Raw genomic sequence first — 23,905 nt, 5'->3', positions numbered from 1 at the left:
AGGGGGTATTTGTTAAATACTACGGTACTGTTCATTCTCCACTGCACTGTTCATGGATAAAAATAATAAAAAAATAATAATAATGATTGATATGGGAAAATGAAAAAGTGGTATTGGAAAGTAAAAAATTTTATTTTGTAGTTATTTTTTTATTTGAATAGTAATAAAAAGTAAATGATTTGATATAAAAAATAAATAATTTGATATAAAAGTAAGAATGTTTTTTTTTGAAAAAAATGAAGTGAATAGTGTGGTGGGATGATGAATAGTGTAGTGGGGTTTAACAAACAAGGCCACATACCTTAAAAGATAAAACCACGCCAGGTTCCAAAACTGCTCCTGACTTCATAACCACTCAATCACATGCTATTGCATGCATTATCTTACAATCATCTTCAATAATGACATTATCCCATATATAGGAACCTTCTATTGAAACATTTGATCCTATAGTACAACCTTCCCCAACAACTGAATTTGAAATCTTAGTGTTGCTCTCAATCTTGGTACTATTTCCAATAAGAGTAAAAGGACCAATTTCTGCAGACCGAGATTGCACTACTTCTGGTATAAAAATAAAAAATAAAAACTCCAAAGTTTATTAAATCGTGTTTAATGGAGAAATTACAACAGAATATGTAACACATGTAACCAACTACATAGATTATTGACCAATTAGATCTTTCATCATTACCCGATGCTCGATACATCCCCTGTCTTTCAAGTTTGGTGGCAGAGTTCCCAAAGAACTTAACATCTGGCACAAATGGGTATGTCCTCCTCTGGCTTATGTCCTTACTAATAGTGTCATAGCTTCGGAAGTTATCAATTCTAGCCGCATAACTTGGGTGAATTTCATGAGTGAAGATTTTGTAGTCCATAATCTGATAGAAAATATGGATATCTTAGAAGTGTGAAATGAAAAACACCAAAACCAACAGAAAATGTCTAATTATTGGAACATACTATCAACAAGAGGGAAGCAAATATAAGCCAATAAAATGTTATTCATTGTAAATGAGCATACTAAATGTTTTGACTTCTTTTAAATGAGCCAAAATGGAAGAGAAGTCTTCATAACATAACTAGATACTAAGAAAAAAAAATAATGAAAAAAATCTGAGATGCTTAAACATTGTAGAAAAATGAAAATTTATGATTCTGCTAAGGGAACTTTTTTACTCAATTAATGAAACGACATCTATAGTCATGCATGCATAAAAGAGTGTATGTATTTTTTTCATTGGGTGCACAGAAGGAATGTAGAACACATCCATTCTGTTAACCACCCTCCTATCAAAGATATCTACACAAGTTTGTGACAAATGCTGAGATATTAATAAAATTTCTATCTACATTTTCTAATCAAATAAGGTTCAATTTACACTTTGAAAACATACTTAGAAACTAATACAGGGAGACATGAGTTGGCAGGGGGATCCATCATCTTATTATGTATCTGTGTCTTTGCAACACACATATGTAAAATGTGTAGAAGAGGGCGCTTGTCAGCGTACCAGCAGATTATTTGCACATGAAAGTAACTAAATTTAGCTTACAGAAGAGATGTATAATGAGTTACACATACATCATCAGCTAGCAAGCCCTTGACAAAATGGCTTCGTAGATGTTGATAATCAAAATTGTCTGTAAAAAGGCTAAGCACTTCTGGCGAGCAGATGTCAATATAGCAATCCTACAGAGAATAAATTAATAATTGAGCAAAAATTTGTATCGCAGGTCTCCTTTGAGAAGAGACATATAAATGAAGAGAAAACTAATAATAATTTCAGATAGAATGCCAATGCATCTACTGACAACAAACTGAAGCAGCCACAGCATGGAGTGTAAATGCAGATTTAGCCAGTAACAATAGTATATTGCCTTCTTATGCTTGGCACACACACACAGCACTAAAAGCAACCATCCATTCCTCAAAAACAGTGCCCAAAGAAAATGAGACATAAGCGAGAATGGGTCCTTTAAAGTACAAGAAGCAGCCCATGCGCATTCACTACCTCAGCGATTTCAGAAAATCTTGGACTGAGACAACGGCGAGACATGAATACCATCACTATATAAGGACAAAGAAACACTTTAGATACCTTCTTAGAAAATTGTAACAGGCAAGCATTATAATGTCAAGTAATATTGGCTATCAAAGCGAATCAAAACTCAAGCAATTTCCTTATTATCGAATTGAGTAAATCCACTGCAGTGTTTGATATCCTTCATCACTCTACAATAAATTTTGGTCATTGTCATGATAAAAATAACTTCTTAGAGAAACAGCTATATTGTAAGAAGACAAATTAGCACTAGTTTGAAGACCAAAACAAAAGCCACAGGGAGGAGGAATTTACCACTAATAGATTACTACGAAAGCTGAAAATAAATCTTATTTTTATAAGGTACGTACTCTGAAAATAAAACTAAAAGATTTTGAGGGAAAGATTCAAGAAATAAACCTGTGCATCGTTGTGCAAAGAAATCGATGGATTTTCAGTGAGCAGCAACTTATCAAGACATATCACCCCTTTTGAATAGTCTGCCTTGTCCTCATAATATAAAAGCTGCTTCGTATTAGGATCTATTGCCATAAACAGCTCATCAGTACCAAGTCGAGATTGGCAAGTAATTGGACAAGGCTTTGACGGTCTAATAACCATGGTCATTACAGCATTACTATCTTTCTTCTTTCTCTCCTTATGTTCTTTAAGCACCTGCGTAAGTGACATGTTGCTCACAGTGTCTCCGCTAATAAGGATGAAATCTCCAGTTATCTTCGAAAGCCACAGAAGACGATAACTTCATTACACTATGAAACAGCAAGTTCTAAATGAAAGCATAGGTGGAACTACATTCATTAAGAACAAATAATTAAAATTGAATGGAACGAAGGAAATTCCAACTTCTCATAAAGACAGAAATATAAGATGGGAAATTGAGACATGGACATACCACATTGCGCTCATAAATTACGCGCAAAGCATCATCAACATTGATAGAATCGTGGAACACTATCGTTGTGACCGAAAAGTTTGGATGAGAAAACCACTCAGAACTCTCCAAATAATCAATCACTTGCTTGGAATGAGCACAGCAAAAGACAATAACCTCTTCAACACCAGCAGATTCAAGCCATGCTAAGGTGTAATTTAACATCGGGACATTTACTAATGGTAATAATACCCTCAACACCAAAAAACTTACATAAGTGCAAGAATTGGCCGGCATCGAAAGAAAAAAAAAAAAAAAAAATCTTTTTGCAAGACATACGAATTCACAAGTTGGCCTCCGTACAAGCCCATGGCATTGTCTATATACAAATTCCCAAAGAATTTCTTTTTATTAAAAAAAAAAAAAAAAAAAAAAGTAAAACTAAATATTGAAACATCTCAATATGCAAGTCATCAAAAACGTCCAAATTTTAAGAATGTATTTTTATTTCATATTTTGTATAAATATTCTTCTCTACGCATTCTTGTGCAAGAAAATAAAGAAATAAATAAGTGAACCTCTATAGCTGCGAAAATGGAGGGACAAATACTTGAACAATACATCTTGTATTTTTTTTATCACATAGCTCAGTTAAACAAAGAACGTCTATCCCATTCAAGCATGTATGTAGACAAGCCCAGATTCTACATTAATTTGTCAAAGAAAGCACAAATTGACTCGACATGTAGACCAGAAAGGAAGAAAAAACACACACACGATTGAAACTTTAACAAAAATCCCCCCCCCCCCTTCCAACATACACACAATCCTACCAACAAAACAAAATAAGGATCATATCAGTCCACTTCCTCCATCTTGCTCTCCTCGGCAACATCCTCCTCCAAAGCAGGCATATCAGTATCGTCACCGCCAGTCTCTTCCTCATCAATGCTGAGACCGAGCTTCAACATCCTGTGAATTCTAGCAGCAAATGTGTTGGGCTCATCAAGGCTGAAACCGGAGGTCAAGAGGGCTGTCTCGAAGAGCAGCAACACAAGATCCTTCACCGATTTGTCATTCTTATCAGCCTCAGCTCTTTTCCTCAGCTCCTCCATAATGCCATTGTCAGGGTTAATCTCCATCGTCTTCTTGCTCGACATGTAAGAGCCCATGCTGCTGTCCCTTAGTGCCTGAGCCTTCATAATCCTCTCCATGTTCGCCGACCAACCATACTCCCCGGTCACCAAGCAGCAAGGTGAGTCTACAATCCTGTCAGAGATAACAACCTTCTCGACTTTGTCACCCAATATGTCCTTGATGGTCTTGCAGAGGTTCTCGAAAGACTTTTTCTTCTCCTCCTTCTTCTGCTTCTCTTCCTCGGTCTCTTCGTCAAGCTTCAAGCCCTCCTTGGTAGCAGAAACCAGCTTCTTACCATCGTACTCTTTCAACTGTCCAACAGCATACTCATCGATCGCATCAACCATGAAAAGCACTTCATACCCCTTCTTCTTGAGCCTCTCCAAGAATGGAGAGTTCTCCACAGCCTTCTTACTTTCACCAGTGATGTAGTAAATATCCTTCTGACCCTCCTTCATTCTAGTCACGTAGTCCTTCAGACTAGTCAACTCGTCACCGCTCTTGGTAGAGTGGTATCGGAGCAGATCAGCCAATTTGTTCCTGTTCTGGCTGTCTTCGTGGATACCCAATTTCAGGTTCTTCGAGAAAGACTCATATAACTTGTTGTAGTCCTCTTTGTTTTCAGCAATCTCATTGAACATCTCAATGCACTTCTTCACAAGGTTCTTCCTGATCACCTTCAATATCTTGTTCTGTTGCAACATCTCACGAGAGATGTTGAGCGGCAAGTCGTCAGAGTCCACCACACCCTTCACGAACCCAAGGTACTCAGGAATGAGCTCCTCGCAGTTGTCCATGATGAACACCCTCCTCACATACAGCTTAATGTTGTTCATCTTCTTCCGGTTGTCAAATAGATCGAACGGCGCCCTCTTGGGTACAAAGAGGATAGCCTTGAATTCAAGCTGACCCTCAACAGAGAAGTGCTTGACAGCAAGATGATCCTCCCAGTCATTGGTCAAGCTCTTGTAGAAGGAGGCGTATTCCTCCTTGGTGATCTCCTCCGGCTTCCGCAGCCAGATGGGTTTCTGCTTGTTGATGAGTTGCCACTCGTGAGAGACCTCCTTGATCTTTTTCTTCTTCGACTTGGTCTCCTTCTCCTCATCAACGTCCTCCACATCTCCTTCCTCCTTCTTGGGCTCGTCGTCTTCATCGTCACTGATCTCTTTCTCAGTCGTTTTTTCGGTCCAGAGGTAGATGGGGTAGCTGATAAACTCGGAGTGTTTCTTCACAAGGTCCTTGATCCTCCTCTCTTCCAAGTACTCCAACTGCTCAAAAACCGTAACAACCATTAGCGGCACGTTCAAACAATGTATACATTCCAAAGCAATGTAGGATTAATTGGAATTAAGGCGTGCTTTACCTGATCCTCCTTGAGGAAGAGGGTGATCTTGGTACCCCTTCCAAGTTGCTCTCCGCTGTCCCGTGTGACGGTGAAGGAACCACCGGCTTGGGATTCCCAGATGTACTGCTCATCGTCGTTGTGCTTTGTGGTCACAATGACTTTCTCAGCAACAAGATAGGCGGAGTAGAAACCCACGCCGAATTGGCCAATCATGCTCACATCCGCTCCGGCCTGCAATGCCTCCATAAATTCCTTGGTCCCAGACCTCGCAATTGTGCCCAAGTTGTTCACCAAATCTATCATGAAATCGAGTTACCAATTGGACTTGGATTAATTACCAAACAACTATAATAAACATCCTCTCGTACGTGTGTTTAGGTATTTAAACCTAAAGCACTCAATTAATCTTTCAACAACAATAATCAAGAAGAGCAAAAGCTAAAATATAGATTCCTCATTGTCTATCAATAGGGGACATAAACTATTTACCTGCTTTTGTCATGCCAATACCACTGTCAATGATGGAGAGGGTCTTGTTGACCTTGTCAGGGACGATCCTAATGAAGAGCTCTGGCTGAGCTTCGAGCTTGCTTTTGTCCGTAAGGCTCTCAAATCGGATCTTATCCAAAGCCTACCACCAAAAACAACCAATCCAATCCTCAATTTTCAAAAGCACATCAACAAGATGAAACACGAACGGAAGAAAAAAAAAAAAAAGAAAGAAAGAAAAAGAAACAGAGACACAAAGGTGTAGAGAGAGAGAGAGAGAGAGACGTACATCAGAGGAGTTGCTGATGATCTCACGAAGGAATATCTCCTTGTTGCTGTAAAATGTGTTGATGATCAAGCTCAGTAGCTGGTTGATCTCCGCCTGGAAGGCGAAGGTCTCCGCATCGGCCATCTGCACTTCCGCCATTGACACAAATTCCTTCACGAACAAGAAACCAGAAAAGAGAACGAAAGAAATCGATTAAAAGCTTTCACAGAGAGAGAGAGAAAGAGAGAGAATTTAGTCGAGATTACTTGATTCGCGAGAAAAAAAAGGGCTCGGGTGGGCTCTTATATAAAGGAGGCACCATCAGTCATGGGTTCTGGATTCTTCTACGGCTCTCTGGACTTCTTTTTGTTTTTGGAAGTTGTTTAGGCGGTGAAAGGAAGTTGGTATTCGTGTGAAACGATGACGTTTAATTCGCTAACGAGAAAGTTCTGTACAGTTGTGACGTCTGGAATGTTCTGTGAGTCCGTCCCACTCCTGGTTGACCTTGATCATTAGTGCAGAATCAGTTCCCTCGCAATTTTGACAATCCAGACCATTCGTTGCATCGAACCATCTGGAATATGTCATTTCTTTAAATTTTAAAGAATAATGCTACACCTAATTCAATTTTTAATAGTAATTTTTTGCATTTATAAATAATTTTTAAAATTATTATTGGATATAAGATGAATCTTTATTGAATTTTGATTTAATTGTGATTTTAAAAACCATATGAATATGAAAATTGTGTAAACAAATAGGAGTAAGTGTATTATTCCTCAATTTTGAATACATTCTTTCAATCAAAATTCACCTTCAAAACATTACACAATTTCTCTCTTTTATTGGAATGACTTTTAAAATTATTATTGAATTTATGATAAATTATTATTAAATTTTAATTAAATGAGATTTTAAAAATTACATCAATGATAAAAAATTAAAAAAAAAAAGAAAAGAAAAGAAAAAAGAAAGGTTCCTATCATTACCCATCTTTTAGCAAACACCGCACCCTTTCAAATCTGAACAGTGACCTCTAAGCAATTTTCATTTTAAGCACATTATCGTGAGAATTCATATTATCATATAGAACCATTTGTCCAATTATTTGGTCACTTATTCAATCAGGTGACCACCTCATGAATGCTAAACCCACCTCATGAGCCAACAGAGGCGGTAGGGGTGTACAAATAAGACGGTTATAATTGTCCTATAACCGCTAACCGTATTACAGCGGGATAGTTAGTTATTTTAGAGGTAGGAAAAACCAGTTAATAACTACTAATCGCCTACCCTTATATATAATAATATAAATATAGTTTATATTAAAATTATAACATTAAAACAACTTTAACACCAAAATAGTATCGTTTTAGATACGAGTTAAAGATATGGTTTCATCACATTCATTGTTTTTTGAAACACTTTGATCCAAAATTATTTTTAAAAAGCCCAAAAAATAGTCAAACAAAGCTCAAAACGCCCCAAAAAGTCGATATAAAAAAAATGGTTATAAAACTGTTAGTTATTGATTTGAATAGCTGCTAACCGTCAATTATAATATAACCGCTAACTGCCTAAGCGGAGTAGTTGCGGATATTAAAATTTAATAATTGTTTTAAGCAACTACGATTAGCAGTTTTAACCAATAACCACTAAACGTAACTGCTTGTATTCCCCTATGACACGGTGCACTACTTCAATGAAAGAGTGAAGAGACTGTGCATTTTGGGTGAAGATGGGTAAAAATTTGAAGGTAGCCTTGATTTCAATAATTGTTTCTTTTGGTCCTCAAGAGGTAGCTCAATCGGCCGAATATTACACCTCATAAAGTGAATGTTATTAATTTGAATCTCCATTCCTCTTTTTTGTGCGGACATATAAAAAAAAAAAATAATAATAATTGTCCCCTTTGAAAGAGTGAAGAGACTGCACGTTGGGTGAAGATGGGTAAAAATTTGAAGCTAGAAGCCACTCTCACAAAACAAAATCCACCACTTTCAACATTGATTTTTTTAAAAAAAAATTTAAAAGTACAATCTCAAATCAAGTTAGAGTTATATATATATATATATATATTTATTTATTTATTTGAAAAAGTTTCTATTTTCAGTTTTACTTTTCGTAATTTTATTCAATTTAATCCTACATATATATTCTCAATTTTGTCTTATATTCTCTAAACTATGAAAACATAATTTAAAATCTTTTTTTTAAAAAAAAAAAAAAATTATTTATTGGTGTTTACTATTTTTTAAATAATTAAAAAAATTTCTCTCTCTCTCTCCCGTTCGTTCACGCGTCGTCGAAAAAATGGCCAGGTACCTGCCCATCATCATCAAAAACCCAAATCCCCATGAACAAAGCCCCTCCGATCATTTCATGGCGATCGGATCGCTTCACAAGAAAAAGCACAGCAAGCGATCGAATCTCAAGGCGCGCGTTGCAATGGCCTCGCGCCCTAACCCTTCTTCCAACCACAAAAAATCCTATCTGGTCGTTTCGGTTCTTTTGGTTATCTCTGCTGTTGTTTTACTGGGCATTTCATCGAGCTTGTGGAGCAAGTTCAAATCCCATGACAAGTCATTTCCCAGAATCTACACGATCGAGGTAGTTAACGAGTTTCCTCACGATCCCCATGCCTTCACTCAGGTAACCATTTGCGTTAAGTTTTCTTTTTATATTTTTCTCAATTGATTCTATGGACTAGTCTGATTTTTCAAATTGAGAATGAGTTATTTTTCTTTTGTAATCTTTTTGCACACGTATGTTGGGATTTTACAGTGAAGTGGCAGTGCAGAATTAAAGTTGATTTACATATTTTGAGCATCAACGAAGTGCTTCTCACAATTCTGCTCCATAGAAATATGAATTATGGTGATTTAAGAAACTGGGAATGTTTTATAAACGAGAAAATGCCTTCCTTGTTTTATTCCCTTTAAATGATTAGAAAATGCCGTTCGAATCATCTCGGTTTGAACGGATTGTTTGGGTGTTCTGGATCACTCGAGTCTCTGCACAGTCCTGAAAGGGAGAGTGCAAACCACGTCCAAGTCCTCTGCCTGATCATTGTTTATGATTTGAATGATTATTTTTGTTGTTGCATGCAACATTATTTGTGCTCTTAAGATTCTTAGAATTATTTGAAGTGTATTTTCCTTTCATATATGAACTTTCTAGATGTTTATTTGGAAGATTAATGTCTTTGCAGAGGAAAGGAATAACAATTTATTTGCTTTTTTGCTTGCAGGGGCTTCTTTATGCTGGAAATAACACCATATTTGAGTCAACTGGTCTTTATGGGGAGGTGATTTGCGTTCTGGTTATATATTTCATACATATGCTGATGTATATGCATATGTTTGTTTTTCTTTCTAGAACTTAAAGTAGTAATGGTCTTCTTTTTATAACTGGTATTTATCACTTTAGGTGTTCTACTTCGAAGGGTCAATTGCCACACAAGATATACTTAAGCAGAGTTACCATCCATTTAAATCAAATATGTAACTTCTTCTAAGCTGACAGCCATTTTAAGTCAAATTAACATGTGTTTTGTTGAAACCTGCTAATATATATGAGTGGTAGACTTTCATTTGTTTTTTCGTTTTTTGTTGTAATCATTATGAAGGCACATTCTTTATTATTTCAATGTTGTTTTAATTATATGAAGTCAACGTTATTCTAGATAATATGTGGCCATCGTTGTATTTACGAATTGTTTTAGGGGCTCTATCTTGCATTAAATTAAAAGAAAAAAAATTAAAATCTATGGCAGATATATCATGAATACGAGAGATGAGGTAATCTTCCTGTTGGGTTGTTACTTTCATTGCCAAAAATCTGTTTGTGTCTGTGTGTGCACCTAGCAGGCCTTTTATTTGACAAGTAAGATCTCCAAAGTGTATTATGTATAATCATCTAAGTCTTTCCCTTTTAGAGATTTTTAAAGTAAATTACATATCTTGCATAATACCTTTGCTTTTATTTACCAGCATCATTTGATTTTTGTGTAATTTCTTACTTGACTGTCTATTAACTTGTGTTGTTTCAGTCATCAGTTCGGAAAGTAGCTCTTCAGAGTGGGAAGGTACAGATCCTGGTTTTCTGTTTCTCACATTTACTCATTGTTGTGTATCAAAGATTGTATATTGATAAACTGATTAGCAATACTTAGTTTAGTAGTGAGTAGTGAAGAATCTGTTTGGCTATGTTAGAAGAGTTAATAGGGTTTGTGAGTCATTATGTTTTGGGAGTATGTTGGTCATTGTGATATTTCTCTAACCCTATATAACAAGATGTATGGTAGGCTACGTGACGAGCAGAGAGTAACGTGCCTCCACCTTTTTGTGTCTAAACCATTCATGCAAACTGACTAAACGATAGTAATCAATTCACAATGCTTAACTGTAACAGTGCTAGATTAAAGATTCCAAATATAAATTCCTTAGTTTTTGGCTATCTACAGGTTGAGGCACTCCATAAGATGGACGATTCTTACTTTGGGGAGGGTTTAACTCTACTTGGTGAAAGGTTTGTAAGGGAAAATTTATTACTTCTTGTTTTACTTTCTTGTCTGTTTAGTAAATTGTGTGGTTAACTCATTTAAAATTTATGTTTTTCCTCCAATATATTTTAGCCTTTTGCCTTGTCTCTGTTCATGTACTTTCTTAATTGTTGATTTTTAAATGTCTTGTGCTTTTAACATTTAAAGGAGAAATGATGCTAATCTCGTAATTTTTATATTCTTCTATAGGCTGTTCCAAGTAACGTGGTTGGAGAATACTGGTTTCATATATGACCGAAATAATTTAAGCAAAGTTTGTGCTCCACCTCTTTTCCTTATGTAATTTTTTTCATCCTTATATTTGTTGATTTATTAATTCTGAATTCATTATGGAAGCATAACGGGCAAATTAAATTCTAGTAAAAGCTAAAAACTTATGTAAGATATTCCTCTTAATCAGAATTGGCTTAATTCTGAAGCATAATGCAGAGCTGAAAGTTGAATATCAGATGAAGTATGATGTGAACGAAGTTAGCTGAGCATGTGCAGTCTACTATATGCATGTGTGGGTCAAAGTCTTCTGCGTGCATTTCCAATTGATAAATTTATGCTTCTCAGGACACAGCATGGGAGTATTGGGGGCCAATAAAGACTTGATGGATAAGCAGTAGTTTTAGGATTGCATCTGAAATCTATAGTTATGTGACATCATCAATTTGGTTGCCAGAAGACTGATATAGGATTAACCCAGGCATCTTGGTGATGCTTTTGATTAGGAACTATTGTATATTGGGGACATATTTGTACTTTGGCTTAGACGATATATTTTGGTAGGGAGGCGGAGAAGTGGGAGAATGGATAAGGGTGGACATTGGAAGGAGGAAAATGGGAAGTTGATTATCACTTTCTCTTCTTGTTGGTATAGTGGGAAAGGAAGGGGATGGATGATGTGTTTCCATCTGGGCCCACCATGTTCCATCCAGTTGCAGCAAAAATAGGAGGAAAGCAGGAGATAAAATGACATGAATAAGTGGTTTGAATGGTGTCAAGGTAATCGCTATGAATAGTTACAAGATACTTTTTCATCCTTCCCAACAAAAGTTTGTATAAGAAAAACAACCCCTTCCTCATTTTTTTTCTAATTTTTTTTTTCCATCCTTCCTATTCATTCCTCTTACTTTTCTAGCCCCCCTACCAAAAAGACCCTAAAATTGGAGGTGTTTCAGGCATCTTTTAGATGTTCAGCTGGTATATCCATTAAGATTGCATTGCCTGATCATGCTGGTGTGATGAGATATAGCAACCCTCTATTCCGATAAGATTTGTTCTCTCCTTGGGTTAACATGAATAATTTTGGTTCTTTTCCGGATGGTTTAATTGTGAAAATCACAACCTACCATCTTGAAAAATTGATGTCTTCTACATTGCAATTTCTTCTGTGGTGATATTGATTTGCTGTCTAAAAGTAGAAAGTGTGATCCATTTCTTTATCTATATTGGATTAATAATACTTATAAAAAAATCTATATTGGATTAATGTCATTCCATACCACTAACATTTTAAATGTCGCCTTTTCTTGCAATGCTCTTTTTGACTAAGGTGCATGCTTTTTGGTGTGCCCATTGATATTGATAGTCCAGATCTGTAACAAGCTTTATACTTTTATGGTTAATGCAGTTTGAGAAATTTACTCATCAAATGCAAGATGGTTGGGGTCTGGCAACTGATGGAGAGGTCTTGTTTGGAAGTGATGGGACTTCAACATTGTATCTTATCGACCCTCAATCATTTAAAGGTTTCTCTTCTATACATCATTTAATGTCAATTCCATTTCTTCAAACCCCCCCTCCCACACCCCCCCGCCCCTGCCCCCACCCCAAAATAAAAAATAAAATAAAATAAAAGAAATGGGTTTAGGATGGGACTTCCAACATTGTATCTTATTGACCCTCAATCATTTAAAGGTTTCTCTTCTATACATCATTTAATGTCAATTCCATTTCTTCAAACCCCCCCTCCCCACCCCCACCCTGCCCCCACCCCCAAAATAAAAATAAAATAAAATAAAATAAAAGAAATGGGTGAGTGTATTGATTACAAACCTTCAGTTTTTCACTCCCTTCCATGAACTTATTTATTCCTCCAAAATGTGGTGGTAGATTTTTGTTCAATTGTAGCTTTCTTTTTTTTTTTTTTCATTCAAGAAATTTATGCTTAATACTACTGAATTTAATTTGATTTCTTTAATACAGTCATAGGAAAAAAAAAGGTCATATATAATGGTCATGAAGTACACAACCTTAACGAACTGGAGTTTATAGATAAAGAAGTTTGGGCGAATGTTTGGCAGGTATGTCCTTGCACATCAATTGACCATGAACATTTTTTTCTGTACTGTTTGGGGGCTTTTTCGTAGTGGAGATTGTTGTGCATATTTAAGTGGGTATTGGCATGATAATTGGTTGGGGGCATAGGAACTTTCACAGAAAAGTGGTGTTCGTTTGATCAGAAGCTGTTCTAAGCTACAATAACAATACAGTATATGAAGGCCCCTGCTACTGTTATCTCCTATATTTGGAATGTGAGATGCTCCTCCCTTTCCAGAAGCATCTTTGACCATTTAAACCCTGTTTCCTTGCATGGACCAAGGTGCAACTTCTCATTGCAATATATTTTTATGGATATCATGTTTGCACTACCGTGGTTTTCTGAGTGGATTTCATTGAAGCTTCAGATACTTAGCTACCACTGGCTTCGTGATCCACAATGCACATAATACCCTTGCTCGTGAGATTAAATTACATTCTTGGCACGAAAAGTTTATTGTTTGTCTTGTATTACCTTGTGACTTCATATTCTTATGTGTAGACTGATTGCATTGCTAGAGTTTCACCTGAGGATGGTACTGTGCTTGGATGGATTCTCCTTCAAACTTTAAGGTTTTGCTTTGCAACTCCGTGCCTTTTTGATGAAGTGGCTGATGTTTATACTGAAGAATTAGATAAATTAACCTATATTTTTTTTTCTAAAAAGTTGCACTTCTTTTTCTTTTTTTTTTTTTCTTCATACAGGGGAAAATTGGTAGCAGCTGGGAATCATGTAAGCATTTGAAAAAAAAAAAATAAATAAATCTAAAAGGCTTTGTTTTTATCAAAAAACTACCTTAACTATTATAGTGTGGCTTGTGATGATATAATTTAGGCCGTGTTTGGTTCCTTGAAAGAAAGGAAGAAACTGCTTAAAATGGCTTCCCTTTTAAGTGTTTTCTTTTGCTTCCTTTCGTTCTTTCTTAGAACCAAATGTTTATTTGAAAAAAATCATTGTTTCTTTCGCTTGCCTAACCTAATTCATTTATTTGAAAATCTTAATCCTTCTAGGGTATTGATGTTTTGAATGGCATAGCTTGGGATAGTGAGGAGAAGCGTATTTTTGGTAAGCTCCCATATTTAACATGCCTTTTCTAAAAGTATACGTCTTGCATGTGGCCTATGTCCTGTTTGAGAAATTCGATGCTTCATTAGCAATCGGGATAGGGAGCTAACCAAGGTAGACTGATTTTATGACCAAATTAGCCCCCCACGTTTTCCCAGATTTGTGTGATCCTAAATAATTATGTTTTAAACTGGCTATTTGTAGTTAGATTGCTGACTGTACAGGAATGGTGATAGGAGGTAACACAAATCTTTGGCAGAACTCATTATTGAAAATTGACTTGCAACGTGAGGGTGTCTAAGAGTTTATATGCATGTATTAAGATTATACTTAAGCTAAGTGCTACACTTAGCATCGTAAAATATTACCACGCTCAGCAGCCGACATTCATGGTGGCCCGGTAGGTCGACCGCCGTGACTCAACCAAAAAGTTACAACCCATTTGATCTCATACTCAACGAATTGCGTCAAATCCTATACTCGACGTGGTGGCTAGCTTTGATACCAAATGATACAAGCTTTGAGTAGAACTTACACCTTGAAAACCGGCTTGTAAGGGGAGGGTTTCTATAAAAGCTTATATACACATGGTTAAGATTGTACTTAATCATGTGAAACACTTAGGATCGTAACATGAGGGCTTTGGAACATATTTTGCATCCTTCTAAGTTCACTTTTCTTCTTCTATTAATCAATTCTACTCACAAATAATAATATTCTTTAATTTCTCTCCTTTGCAATTCTTCCATATCTAGCGGTTTTTCTCTCTTTGCAATTTCATTCATGCGCGGATAGATATGAACAGAACCTGCTCTGAAGTCAAGTACTTTCGAAAGAATAATGATGCATCTAATAAGACTTGTTTTAGACCATATCTTGGGATTATGGTTCTGAATTATTCACCTACCTGTATCTGAATAATATTTTCTTTTGTTGCAGTAACCGGAAAACTGTGGCCAAAGCTTTATGAGATCCAGTTGGATCCAGCAAAGAAACAATATACAAGCGGATACATCGAGCAGTTTTGCTTGCGGAAGCCAGTCCATTTTGCAAAGCCATAGCCAAATACTGGAAGGTCTTCTTGACATGCTACTTCTGAACTTCTTAAAGATCCTGCAATTTTGAATAGATATGGAGCATTTCTTCTATAAATTTCATCAATGTTCAGGAAATTTGTACAGGAAACAGAAGCCATTTAGGGGAAGAGGGCATTGTTTGGAACGAATTACAGTAGTAGTAAAAAGGGTGTAACTGATCTTTTTGAGAGAATTATTTGGGTGATCACAAACAACTATACTGAAAAAGGATTCCAATTAGGGGAAGAAAAAAAAATTTCGTCATGAGGGTCAGTTGATTCAACCGATAAAGTTTCATATTGATCTTAAAAGTAGAATTCGTCCTATAGATTTGTTTAGGGATCTCAATCCGTAATTGCATAGGTCCAAGCAGACCTGAGTTTATTATTGGTCGTTGATAGAAGATTATTTCCTTCTTAATGACCAATAATTCACCAATTGTACTAAAATTTTATATTTTTGGTTTTTCCTAATTTTTGTTTTATTGTTCTTTTGGGTTTTTGAATACAAAGATTTTCTTGAAACCGGGTTACAAGAAATTATTTTAACTCAGTCTATTTAATTCAAAAGATATGAGAATCACATGTTTTATTATAAATATATTTGAGAATTACATCCATTGTATACATACTGAGTTGAAGAAAAATTCGGATTTAATTTGGAAAAAAATTGTGCCTCTGAGAATGAGTGGGGGTAAGTTTGCTCTCGACATTGGTTTCTTTTAAAGCTCAAAGGTTCGAGTGTTGATTGGCTCTGTAAAGTAATTAAACAAAAACAAAAGAGAGAACACTAAAGAATGAAGACACGCGGTTCTATTAATTACATCTAATCACTTTGTATATAAATGAAATTATTTATCTCTAAGAGTTAGCTCAATTGGTTGAGGTCACGCTTAATAAAGCGGAGGTTACTAGTTTATATTCTCCTCCTCTTATTGTGTGAACATGTAAAAAAAAAACAAACTACATGCAAATAAAAATTATTAAAATAGTTTTCTTTCTTATTATATCTTCAATAATAAGTAAGAGAATTAGAGAATTAGTACATAATAATAATAATAATAATAAGTAAGACTGTAAGAGAAAAAGATGGGTGGACGTGGATGAAATGAAATTCTTGAATATTTGGAATAAATTTAAAAGAAGTCTTGAAGCCTGGCCCATTGAAGTCCATCTTTCTCTGGTGGAACCAAAGTAATAGGGCCCAATGGCCCCCAATTTATTTCAAAATGGTTGTATACTTTGTAATTTGTATTAACTTCTCCACAGTTCGAAATTGCGGGCTCCTCCCTCGGTAGCCTCACTAGCACTGCCTGCGCCAAAACAAGGCTGTAGTAGTAAGCAAGTTTCACATCTTCATATCCTTTTCATTATGCGTTCTCTTACTTTGTTTCCCTTTAAATAATTGTTGGTTGGGGTGACTGGTTTTTGTAAGATATTATGTCTAACACGTGTTCGATGAATGGTCAAAATGAAGTTCTAGCGCTTATAGGTTGAGGCTGGATTTGGGTTTGGGTCCTAAAGGTTGTTTTTAACTATATATATAAAGGACGGCTGAATCATAATGGTGTACAAATATTTACAGAAGCTTGTCCATGGTGCAAAGTGTTTAGAAACCAAGCAAAATGGAGCTTTGTATGTGAAGGTGATGCTATATCACTGTTCAGAAGTATCCCATCAAGAGCCTTTACCTTGTGATTGGTATGAGAAGACATTCCCAAAGATAGCGAAATTGAGCCACTTGTTGAGAAATGTGGATTGGGTTGATGGGGGGCTGGTTGATGTCAGTGATAATTCGATTTTCTTTGATGGCCAAATTGAACAAAAAATGAAAACTTTCAAGTCCCTGGCTAGGATCTTTATTGGGTCTCCTTCAGTTCAGCAAACGGTTCAAAAAAATGTGACGGCCTTTTCGGCCGCGAGTACCAACTGCAGCCCGTTTGTTTGTTTCAGTTCACCGAGTGAAAGAGAGCCTATGATTGTGAATTCACTTACCCATGTGTCCAACTTTCTGAACATTTCCGCACAGCAAAGAAAGCTGGTTCGTCACACGGTATGCCCCCAGGTCACCCAACAGCGGATATGGACAGGTGCACTTGAGGAGATCCTAAATGGATTGAAATACGAGTTGGATTTGTTATCTTGTCGATGCTCTAGCAAAGGGATCAAAATGGGTCAGCAGATAGTTTCTAGCTGTCTAAAATTCTTGGCTGACACAGCCATTTCCTCTGACCATGACTCCACTTCATGGATGCGGCTTGTGCCTGTAAAAGTTGTTGACTCGTCTGCTTCACATAAGTGGGAAGATGTTCTTGAGATGTTCACTGACCTCATTGAGTGTTTGAAAAGTGAAAGGGAATTGTGTTTTCTTGTGGCGAAGCTTGAGATCATGAAAGAGGGATTGTCTCAAATCAGGGATGTATTGATTGATAAAAGTATTGGATACAAGGAAGCTCGACATCAAGAAAGCCTAGTACACAAGAAGCTCTCTAAGACGTTGGGTTACTCATCCAAGTGCTTGTTTACACTTCTATTATACTACCTCTATGGACAAGTTAGAGATATTGAAGTGGATCTATGTGGTGGAATTTATAGCATTGGTGAGAATAGGTTTTGCTTATGCATGGGAAGAATTTTGACTACAAAAGAGGATAAGAGTGTCTGGAGTGGGGTGAGGCAGTTGGACAGGGCTCTTGGGCTTTTCAAGTTTGTGTGGGAAGCCGCAGGCATGAAAGGAATTCTGGAGCTCCAAGGCCATTTATGGTGTGTTGGGGCTGAAGGCAGAATGCTTACATATAGAGGAAATATGTTCTTTGTACATGGGATCAGTGTTTGACCAAAAAGTACCTAATCAAAGAATGTTCAAATTTGAAAGCTATTTGATGGTGATTATACACTACATGCAAGTCACTTCCAGGTACTTTCTCAAGCTACTTCACTCTATATATTACTCATTTCAAATGAGTTGAAATGGAGCAATTCATGTATCTTTTAACTAGGACGAATTTTGCAAAATTTATTGCCGTTATGTTATTCTGAATCTGCCCTCTCTTTCCTTGAGCGTTTCAACTTGTAGTACTAGCTACAGAGTATTGCACAGGGTTTCCTCATATAAGGTTTCCGAAAAAGAAATGGTACTGGGTTTCCTCATAATCTGCCCTCGGTCCTTACAGGAGGGATGCTAAAGTTCTTTAAGGGGGATGGAGCTCAATCGTAGTCATTGATTTTTGGTGGAGGAAGAGTTGGTGTTGCAGCCTATTGATGATATTGACTGAAAAAAACCAAGCTTGTTTTGTGGTGCTATATATGATATGATACTATTGTGCGGGGAAACAAAAACAAAATCTTAACGGCAAAATGTATTTTAAATGAAATGGAGAGGATCATATTCCATCTTCCCCGAATGGTCCAAAGCCGGATTCTCATACTGTACTTGAAAAAGGCTCCTCTGCTTGATAGGTTGGTTCCAAACCTCAAATCTTCAGAAGTGTTTCTTGCAGTAACGAAAATGTACCAACTTTAAAATTAATGTCTTCTCAGCCTCAGGGGCCAGGGGTCTTTAAATTTCAGCTTTGCACCACATTTTTCCTTTGTACATTATAGACGTTAAAATGGCACACTCATGGAACAATGGATATGAACAAGCTAACGGTGCAAATGAGTTATTTCAAAATAACTTGGTAAATTAATGCCGACTCTAGAATTTTAAAATTGGTTCACCCCATCACCAAAAGAAAATCATTTTTAACTACAATGGTCAAAATATATTCACTTCAATATACCTTTAGCATTTACACAAATAAATCTTTTTAACTTGTTGTCCATTCAATCCAATAAAAACTAAGTTGGAAAAAAATCGTTTGTAAGTATTAGTTGCAATCTCATATGTAAATAGAATGATCTAACTTTTACTACAAGTCCTTTACAAATTTGATGTGGCAGTTCATAATTAGTAAAATGATTAAACAAAAAGTCTGACTTGTTAATTGTTATATAAGTTCGTAAGAAGATTGTGTAATTGACAACTTGAATTGGACTCAAACCATGTTGGATAAAAGATAATTAACCCCTTTTTCTACTACAATACTATCCTAACATGGATGTAGAAGTCTCTAGCTCTGATTGTTCATATTTTAAAGGCTTCTTTTGTTATTTTTGATTTTTGGCTTTGTTTTTACTTCTAAAAAAAAAATATTAATAAAAATTCAAACGCAAAAAGCTCTTAAAAACACAGAAACAAAGCCCAAAATATATTTACACAAGTGAATCCTACAGATATCAATCCGCCAAAAAATCGTTCACTGTGAAGATATACATGCATGATGCATGGCTTCCCTCAACAAATCAATTCTACGACTTTAAGATCTCAAAATGTGATTAGCTTAAATGAAGGAAATAGAGAAAGACACAAAGATTAAGGTGGTTCGGCATATAACCTACATCCACACACTAAAACCTCAATAGGCTACATATTTTCTTGATTATATGATCTTAGTACACAGCTCTATTTATTGAGTTTTACATGTGATTTGAAATATTTGAAATACAAAGATATTCCTTAAATCAAGATTAACAAATATTATATAAATCTTTTGATGTAGGGAATACAAAATCAACATCTATTCTAAAGGATTTATATCCTTAACATGCCCTCGCAAGATGAACGGTCCGTTAGCGATCGTTGATCTTGATCATATCGAGTGGCTAGAGTTGATGACGCCTGGTTTGAAATATTGGCTACTCTTGAACTTGAACTTTGGCAACTGTGGCTGGGATTTGAACATCGGCAACTTTTGTCTGGAATTTTGACATCGGCAACTTTTGACTGTCGCCGGAATGAGCCAAGTATGGGCTTGAAATGGGCCACAATGCGACAAAACATCTACCTCTTTGGGCTTTTTTGTTTTTTTTTTTTTAACTCACAGATTTTTTTTTCACGAAGAGAAGCTTCTTCCTCTCTTTTTTTTTCTTTCTTTTTCGACCTTTCCCTTTTTTTTTTTTGGGAAGCAATGGATCTCATAGATCATTTTCTTCTTTAATACATGTTAAAATCAGAGAGAAAATGATTAGTGGAGAAAAATGAATTAAAGAAAAAAAGAAAATTGTAATCCAGGATCTAACAATTAGCGTTAGCCTGTTAGCTCCGATCGCCCTTTCCCCTTTTTTTTGGGCAAGCATGGATCTCATAGATTGTTTTCTTCTCTGATACATGTTAAAATCAGAGAGAAAACGATTAGAGGAGAAAAAAGAATTAAAGAAAAAAAGAAAATTACAATTTAAGATCTAACAATTGGCGTTAGCCTGTTAGCTCTGATACCATATAAGATCTCAAAATGTGGAATAATATAAAATGAAGGAAATAGAGAAAAATAAAAAGATTAAGATGCTTTGGCATATAGCCTACATCCACACACTAAAGCATCAATAGGCTACATATTTCCTTGATTATATGATCTTAGTACATAACTCTATTGATAGAGTTTTACATGTGATTTGAAATATTTCAAATATAAATATATCCATTAAATTAGAATTAACAAATATTATATAAATCCCTTGGCGTAGGGAATACAAAATCAACATCAATCCTTAACAATATTATATATCCTTAACAGTAGCCTACAAAAGCTTAAGCTCTTTCCGCCGGCCGTTTCATGCAGCTCACAGCCTCCATTACCATAATCACCTCCCTCCAATCATGTCCTTGAGCGATAGTATCAGCAGAAAGCTCTTTAAGCATACCTCATTCTTAGGACTTCCATTATGGGTTTTGATTATACTCAGCGCATTCTTCGTTGTTCTCATTCTGATCTTCATATCTCTCTGCTTCATCTGTCGTCGTCGTCGCCGGAAATCCTACAAAGACAACTACATTTGCTTACCAAATCCTATCCCCTGCAAGCCTCGTCGTTACGACAGTTACAGCATGTCGTCCCTCGATAGGAGGCTACTTCCACGTAACATATACGAGGCTGAGATGAGCCATGGGAGGAGGTCTTCGGAAGGTCATATAGCTGGGACAACAACTCAACAGCATTTTATTGTGACTGATGACGTGGAATCAATTCTTAGGTACTTGCCAGTGGCCAAGGATGTTTGGAGGGGGAGCAAGTTTAGTCTAAAGGAGATTGAGATGGCGACGAACAGCTTGGCAAAAGAAAATTTGATCGGAAGTGGGGATTATGGGGTTGTTTATCGTGGCATTTTGTTGGATAATACGCGAGTGGCAGTGAAGAAGCTAGTGCGCGGCAGGTACTTACCCAGTTGTTGTTGTTGATGATAATTGATTGATTCTATGAACACTAATAAATTAGTTGATTTACAAGTTTACAGTTAATGTGAATGTTAAGCTACTAAAACAGAATAAAGACTTAATTATGTATATTATTCGTTGTTCTGCTTTTCAGTTTAACATTTGTTGATCTTGGAGAAAGCGTGTAGACTAAGAGGCAGAGTTGGTTTGTGGGAGTTACAGAAAAACTGAACTAAAATGACAATAAGGTGTTAAAATGGATCCTGAATAAATATGTATCTTGTAATTAACTTCTATGTTAGTTTATTTCTGTGTTCTTCAAGACATGGTACGTACCAAAACTACACAAGAAACATACTTCAGAATCCTGATTCCTATACCATCTCTTCCTGCCCTTCTTGCTCTTCGGTTCAATTGAAATTCAAATAAAGCAAACATGACTGCCACACAGATCCAAATTGTAAGACCCCTAATGTATGGAGGCCTTGCCTGTTGGGTTAGACTTGGATGCAGATTTGTTCAGTTCATAATTTTGATGCTGAAAATGATTTGGACTATAACAGATACAGCCTGAAACAGATTAAAGTATAAATAGGTTTCCAAGGAGCTATATGCTCAGAGTCTTCAACCAAATGTTATTTGTGAATCTTAGTTAACCATATAATTAGTAATATCTTTCAATGAAACTAATAACCATCAGTTGCCAAGCTGAGGACTTCATAGCAGAAGTGGAGGCATTTGGGCAAGTTAGGCACAAGAATCTGGTCAAGCTGCTTGGATACTGTATTGAAGGAGCCTACAGGTATCAAGTATTTTATTTTTTATTTATTTATTTTTGAACTCTAGTATTCTGAGATTCTTTTTGAAATTATTAACAGATTTAGATATTCAAGCACTTAATGTTGCTTTCCTTTCTGTTAGGATGCTTGTATATGAGTATGTAGATAATGGTAATCTGTACCAGTGGCTTCATGGAAGCCCGGAAATCAGTCCTCTAACATGGAGTATAAGGAAAAATATTATCCAAGGAATTGCAAAAGGGTGAGATGTCATATCCTAGATCTTTGATATATCTTACTTTAGTCTTTGTTATGAGTTTGTTGTCATATAAGCTGAAAAGGACCTGCTTCTGCAGATTGGCCTATCTTCATGAGGACCTTGAACCAAACGTTCTTCATGGATGCCTAAAATCTAGCAATATACTGTTTGATCAGCAATGGAATCCGAAGATAACCGATTTTGGCCTTGCTAAGCTTTTTGATCCAGAGTGGAGTCACCTAATTATGGAAACTTTAGGGTCAGTTTCTTTGCCCAGTGAATTCTTCATGATTGTTCATTTTTCTTGAATATCAAGACACATGAATGTGAAAATGGTGCTTTTCTTTATTTTTTAAGTGATTAATGTTAAAATTGCCAAAGCCTCCAGTTATGTAGCTCCAGAATCTCCTTCAACTGATGCATTCACCGAGGAGACTGATGTTTATAGCTTCGGGATACTTGTAATGGAGATCGTCTCTGGATTGATCCCAGTAGATAGCCGTCAACCCCAAGTACAGCTACCTAACTTTGGAAGCTGCTTTTCTTATAATTTTTTTACATGCAATAGCAATTTTTGTTTTTCATTTTTTTCCAAGCCCTTCTCATTTTCTAGATTATGAATATGTTGGGATTTTTGAATTGCAGCCATATTTGATTGAGTGGTTTAAGTCCGCGGTTGCGAATCGTGAAATTTCTTGTGTGGTGGATCCTAAGTTGCCAGAAATGCCTTCTTCAAAGGCACTCAAACGGATTATTTTGGTTGCTCTTCACTGTGTAGATCCTAACATAAATCATAGGCCTAAAATGGGAGATGTGGTTCACATGCTTGAGCAATGTGACATGCTACTCAATAATGTAAGAACAATCTGTTTCCTCTGAAACTCATGTCCTTATTTTTTCTTCTGACAATTCCAATTTCCCTGTTTTTATATCAAGGATTGCCGGATTAGGAGAGAAACTTCTAGCCATGATCACCCAGAAGAAAGTTTGGTTGCTGCTAACAGAACAAACAGAGGTGAAGGCAGCAAGAAATCACTACCAGCACTAAATGATGTTGGAAACGAAAGCACAAATCATGAAGGTCAATGAGTTGAAGGTACTGCTTTTTCGAGACAAGTATCACGATCGTATTTCCTCAGTTCATAAGCTTCAACCATAAAATATTTGTTCATTTTGAATTACCTTTTTACCAAGATAAATCCTCATAATAGAAGGCACTCCTGATCATTTATAAATGAATTGGGAATTTTTGCTCTAATCCAGTTTTATGAATTTATAATGTTAATTGTAGCCATAGATGATTAGTTGGTGTATTTTTCGTATTCCTCCATAATCCTATTGCAAAAACTATCCATAATTAATGTTTCTTAATTGCAAAACCCAGTGTACATGACGCCATTGTTCTTTCTCTTGTATGTTTTTC

The 23,905-nt window shown here is 36.1% G+C and overlaps 5 protein-coding genes across 12 annotated transcripts in view; 3 read left to right on the top strand and 2 right to left on the bottom strand.

Annotated features, from left to right (window-relative positions):
* Positions 1-3,237, bottom strand: part of LOC132189028 (uncharacterized) — an 8,374-nt gene extending 5,137 nt beyond the window's left edge. The window contains 5 exon segments of the mRNA XM_059603505.1: positions 302-564; positions 695-884; positions 1,589-1,696; positions 2,469-2,783; positions 2,962-3,237. Of these exon segments, the coding sequence (XP_059459488.1) occupies positions 302-564; positions 695-884; positions 1,589-1,696; positions 2,469-2,783; positions 2,962-3,237 (1,152 nt within the window).
* Positions 3,238-3,550: 313 nt separating this feature from the next.
* LOC132191145 (heat shock protein 83) lies at positions 3,551-6,542 on the bottom strand. 2 transcript variants are annotated; one of them, XM_059606176.1, is made up of 5 exons: positions 6,446-6,542; positions 6,201-6,350; positions 5,912-6,053; positions 5,441-5,718; positions 3,551-5,345 (listed from the first exon to the last, which is right to left on the bottom strand). In XM_059606176.1, exons 2-5 carry the CDS (start codon positions 6,336-6,338, stop codon positions 3,798-3,800), a joined length of 2,106 nt encoding a protein of 701 aa, XP_059462159.1. In that variant the 5' UTR covers positions 6,339-6,350; positions 6,446-6,542; the 3' UTR covers positions 3,551-3,797. The 2 variants fall into 2 exon arrangements, with proteins under 2 accessions (XP_059462159.1, XP_059462151.1); XM_059606168.1 differs by having other exon boundaries at positions 6,201-6,539.
* Positions 6,543-8,450: 1,908 nt separating this feature from the next.
* LOC132177126 (glutaminyl-peptide cyclotransferase) lies at positions 8,451-15,388 on the top strand. Of its 5 annotated transcripts, XM_059589352.1 has the most exons (11): positions 8,451-8,831; positions 9,430-9,486; positions 10,231-10,266; positions 10,645-10,709; positions 10,933-10,996; positions 12,362-12,479; positions 12,937-13,034; positions 13,553-13,623; positions 13,756-13,783; positions 14,062-14,116; positions 15,056-15,388. In XM_059589352.1, exons 1-11 carry the CDS (start codon positions 8,493-8,495, stop codon positions 15,175-15,177), a joined length of 1,053 nt encoding a protein of 350 aa, XP_059445335.1. In that variant the 5' UTR covers positions 8,451-8,492; the 3' UTR covers positions 15,178-15,388. The 5 variants fall into 5 exon arrangements, 4 of the variants coding, with proteins under 4 accessions (XP_059445335.1, XP_059445343.1, XP_059445347.1 ...); XM_059589360.1 differs by lacking the exon at positions 12,937-13,034 and having other exon boundaries at positions 10,933-11,022; XM_059589364.1 differs by lacking the exons at positions 10,933-10,996; positions 12,937-13,034.
* Positions 15,389-16,462: 1,074 nt separating this feature from the next.
* On the top strand, positions 16,463-18,754 carry LOC132166263 (uncharacterized). 3 transcript variants are annotated; one of them, XM_059577070.1, is made up of 2 exons: positions 16,463-16,528; positions 16,777-18,754. In XM_059577070.1, exon 2 carries the CDS (start codon positions 16,840-16,842, stop codon positions 18,025-18,027), a length of 1,188 nt encoding a protein of 395 aa, XP_059433053.1. In that variant the 5' UTR covers positions 16,463-16,528; positions 16,777-16,839; the 3' UTR covers positions 18,028-18,754. The 3 variants fall into 3 exon arrangements, with proteins under 3 accessions (XP_059433053.1, XP_059433038.1, XP_059433045.1); XM_059577055.1 differs by having other exon boundaries at positions 16,469-18,108; positions 18,365-18,754; XM_059577062.1 differs by having other exon boundaries at positions 16,469-18,108; positions 18,268-18,754.
* A 2,135-nt stretch (positions 18,755-20,889) lies between these two features.
* On the top strand, positions 20,890-23,571 carry LOC132188849 (probable serine/threonine-protein kinase At1g01540). Its single transcript, XM_059603418.1, has 7 exons — positions 20,890-21,443; positions 22,145-22,246; positions 22,366-22,485; positions 22,580-22,741; positions 22,871-22,994; positions 23,128-23,337; positions 23,419-23,571. Exons 1-7 carry the CDS (start codon positions 20,890-20,892, stop codon positions 23,569-23,571), a joined length of 1,425 nt encoding a protein of 474 aa, XP_059459401.1.
* Positions 23,572-23,905: the final 334 nt, after the last annotated feature.

This window comes from Corylus avellana, chromosome ca1 (genome assembly GCF_901000735.1).
Source record: "Corylus avellana chromosome ca1, CavTom2PMs-1.0".
NCBI classification, from domain to species: Eukaryota; Viridiplantae; Streptophyta; class Magnoliopsida; order Fagales; family Betulaceae; genus Corylus; species Corylus avellana.
Note: the sequence above shows the minus strand (reverse complement) of the source record. Positions and strands in the feature narration are given on the sequence as shown.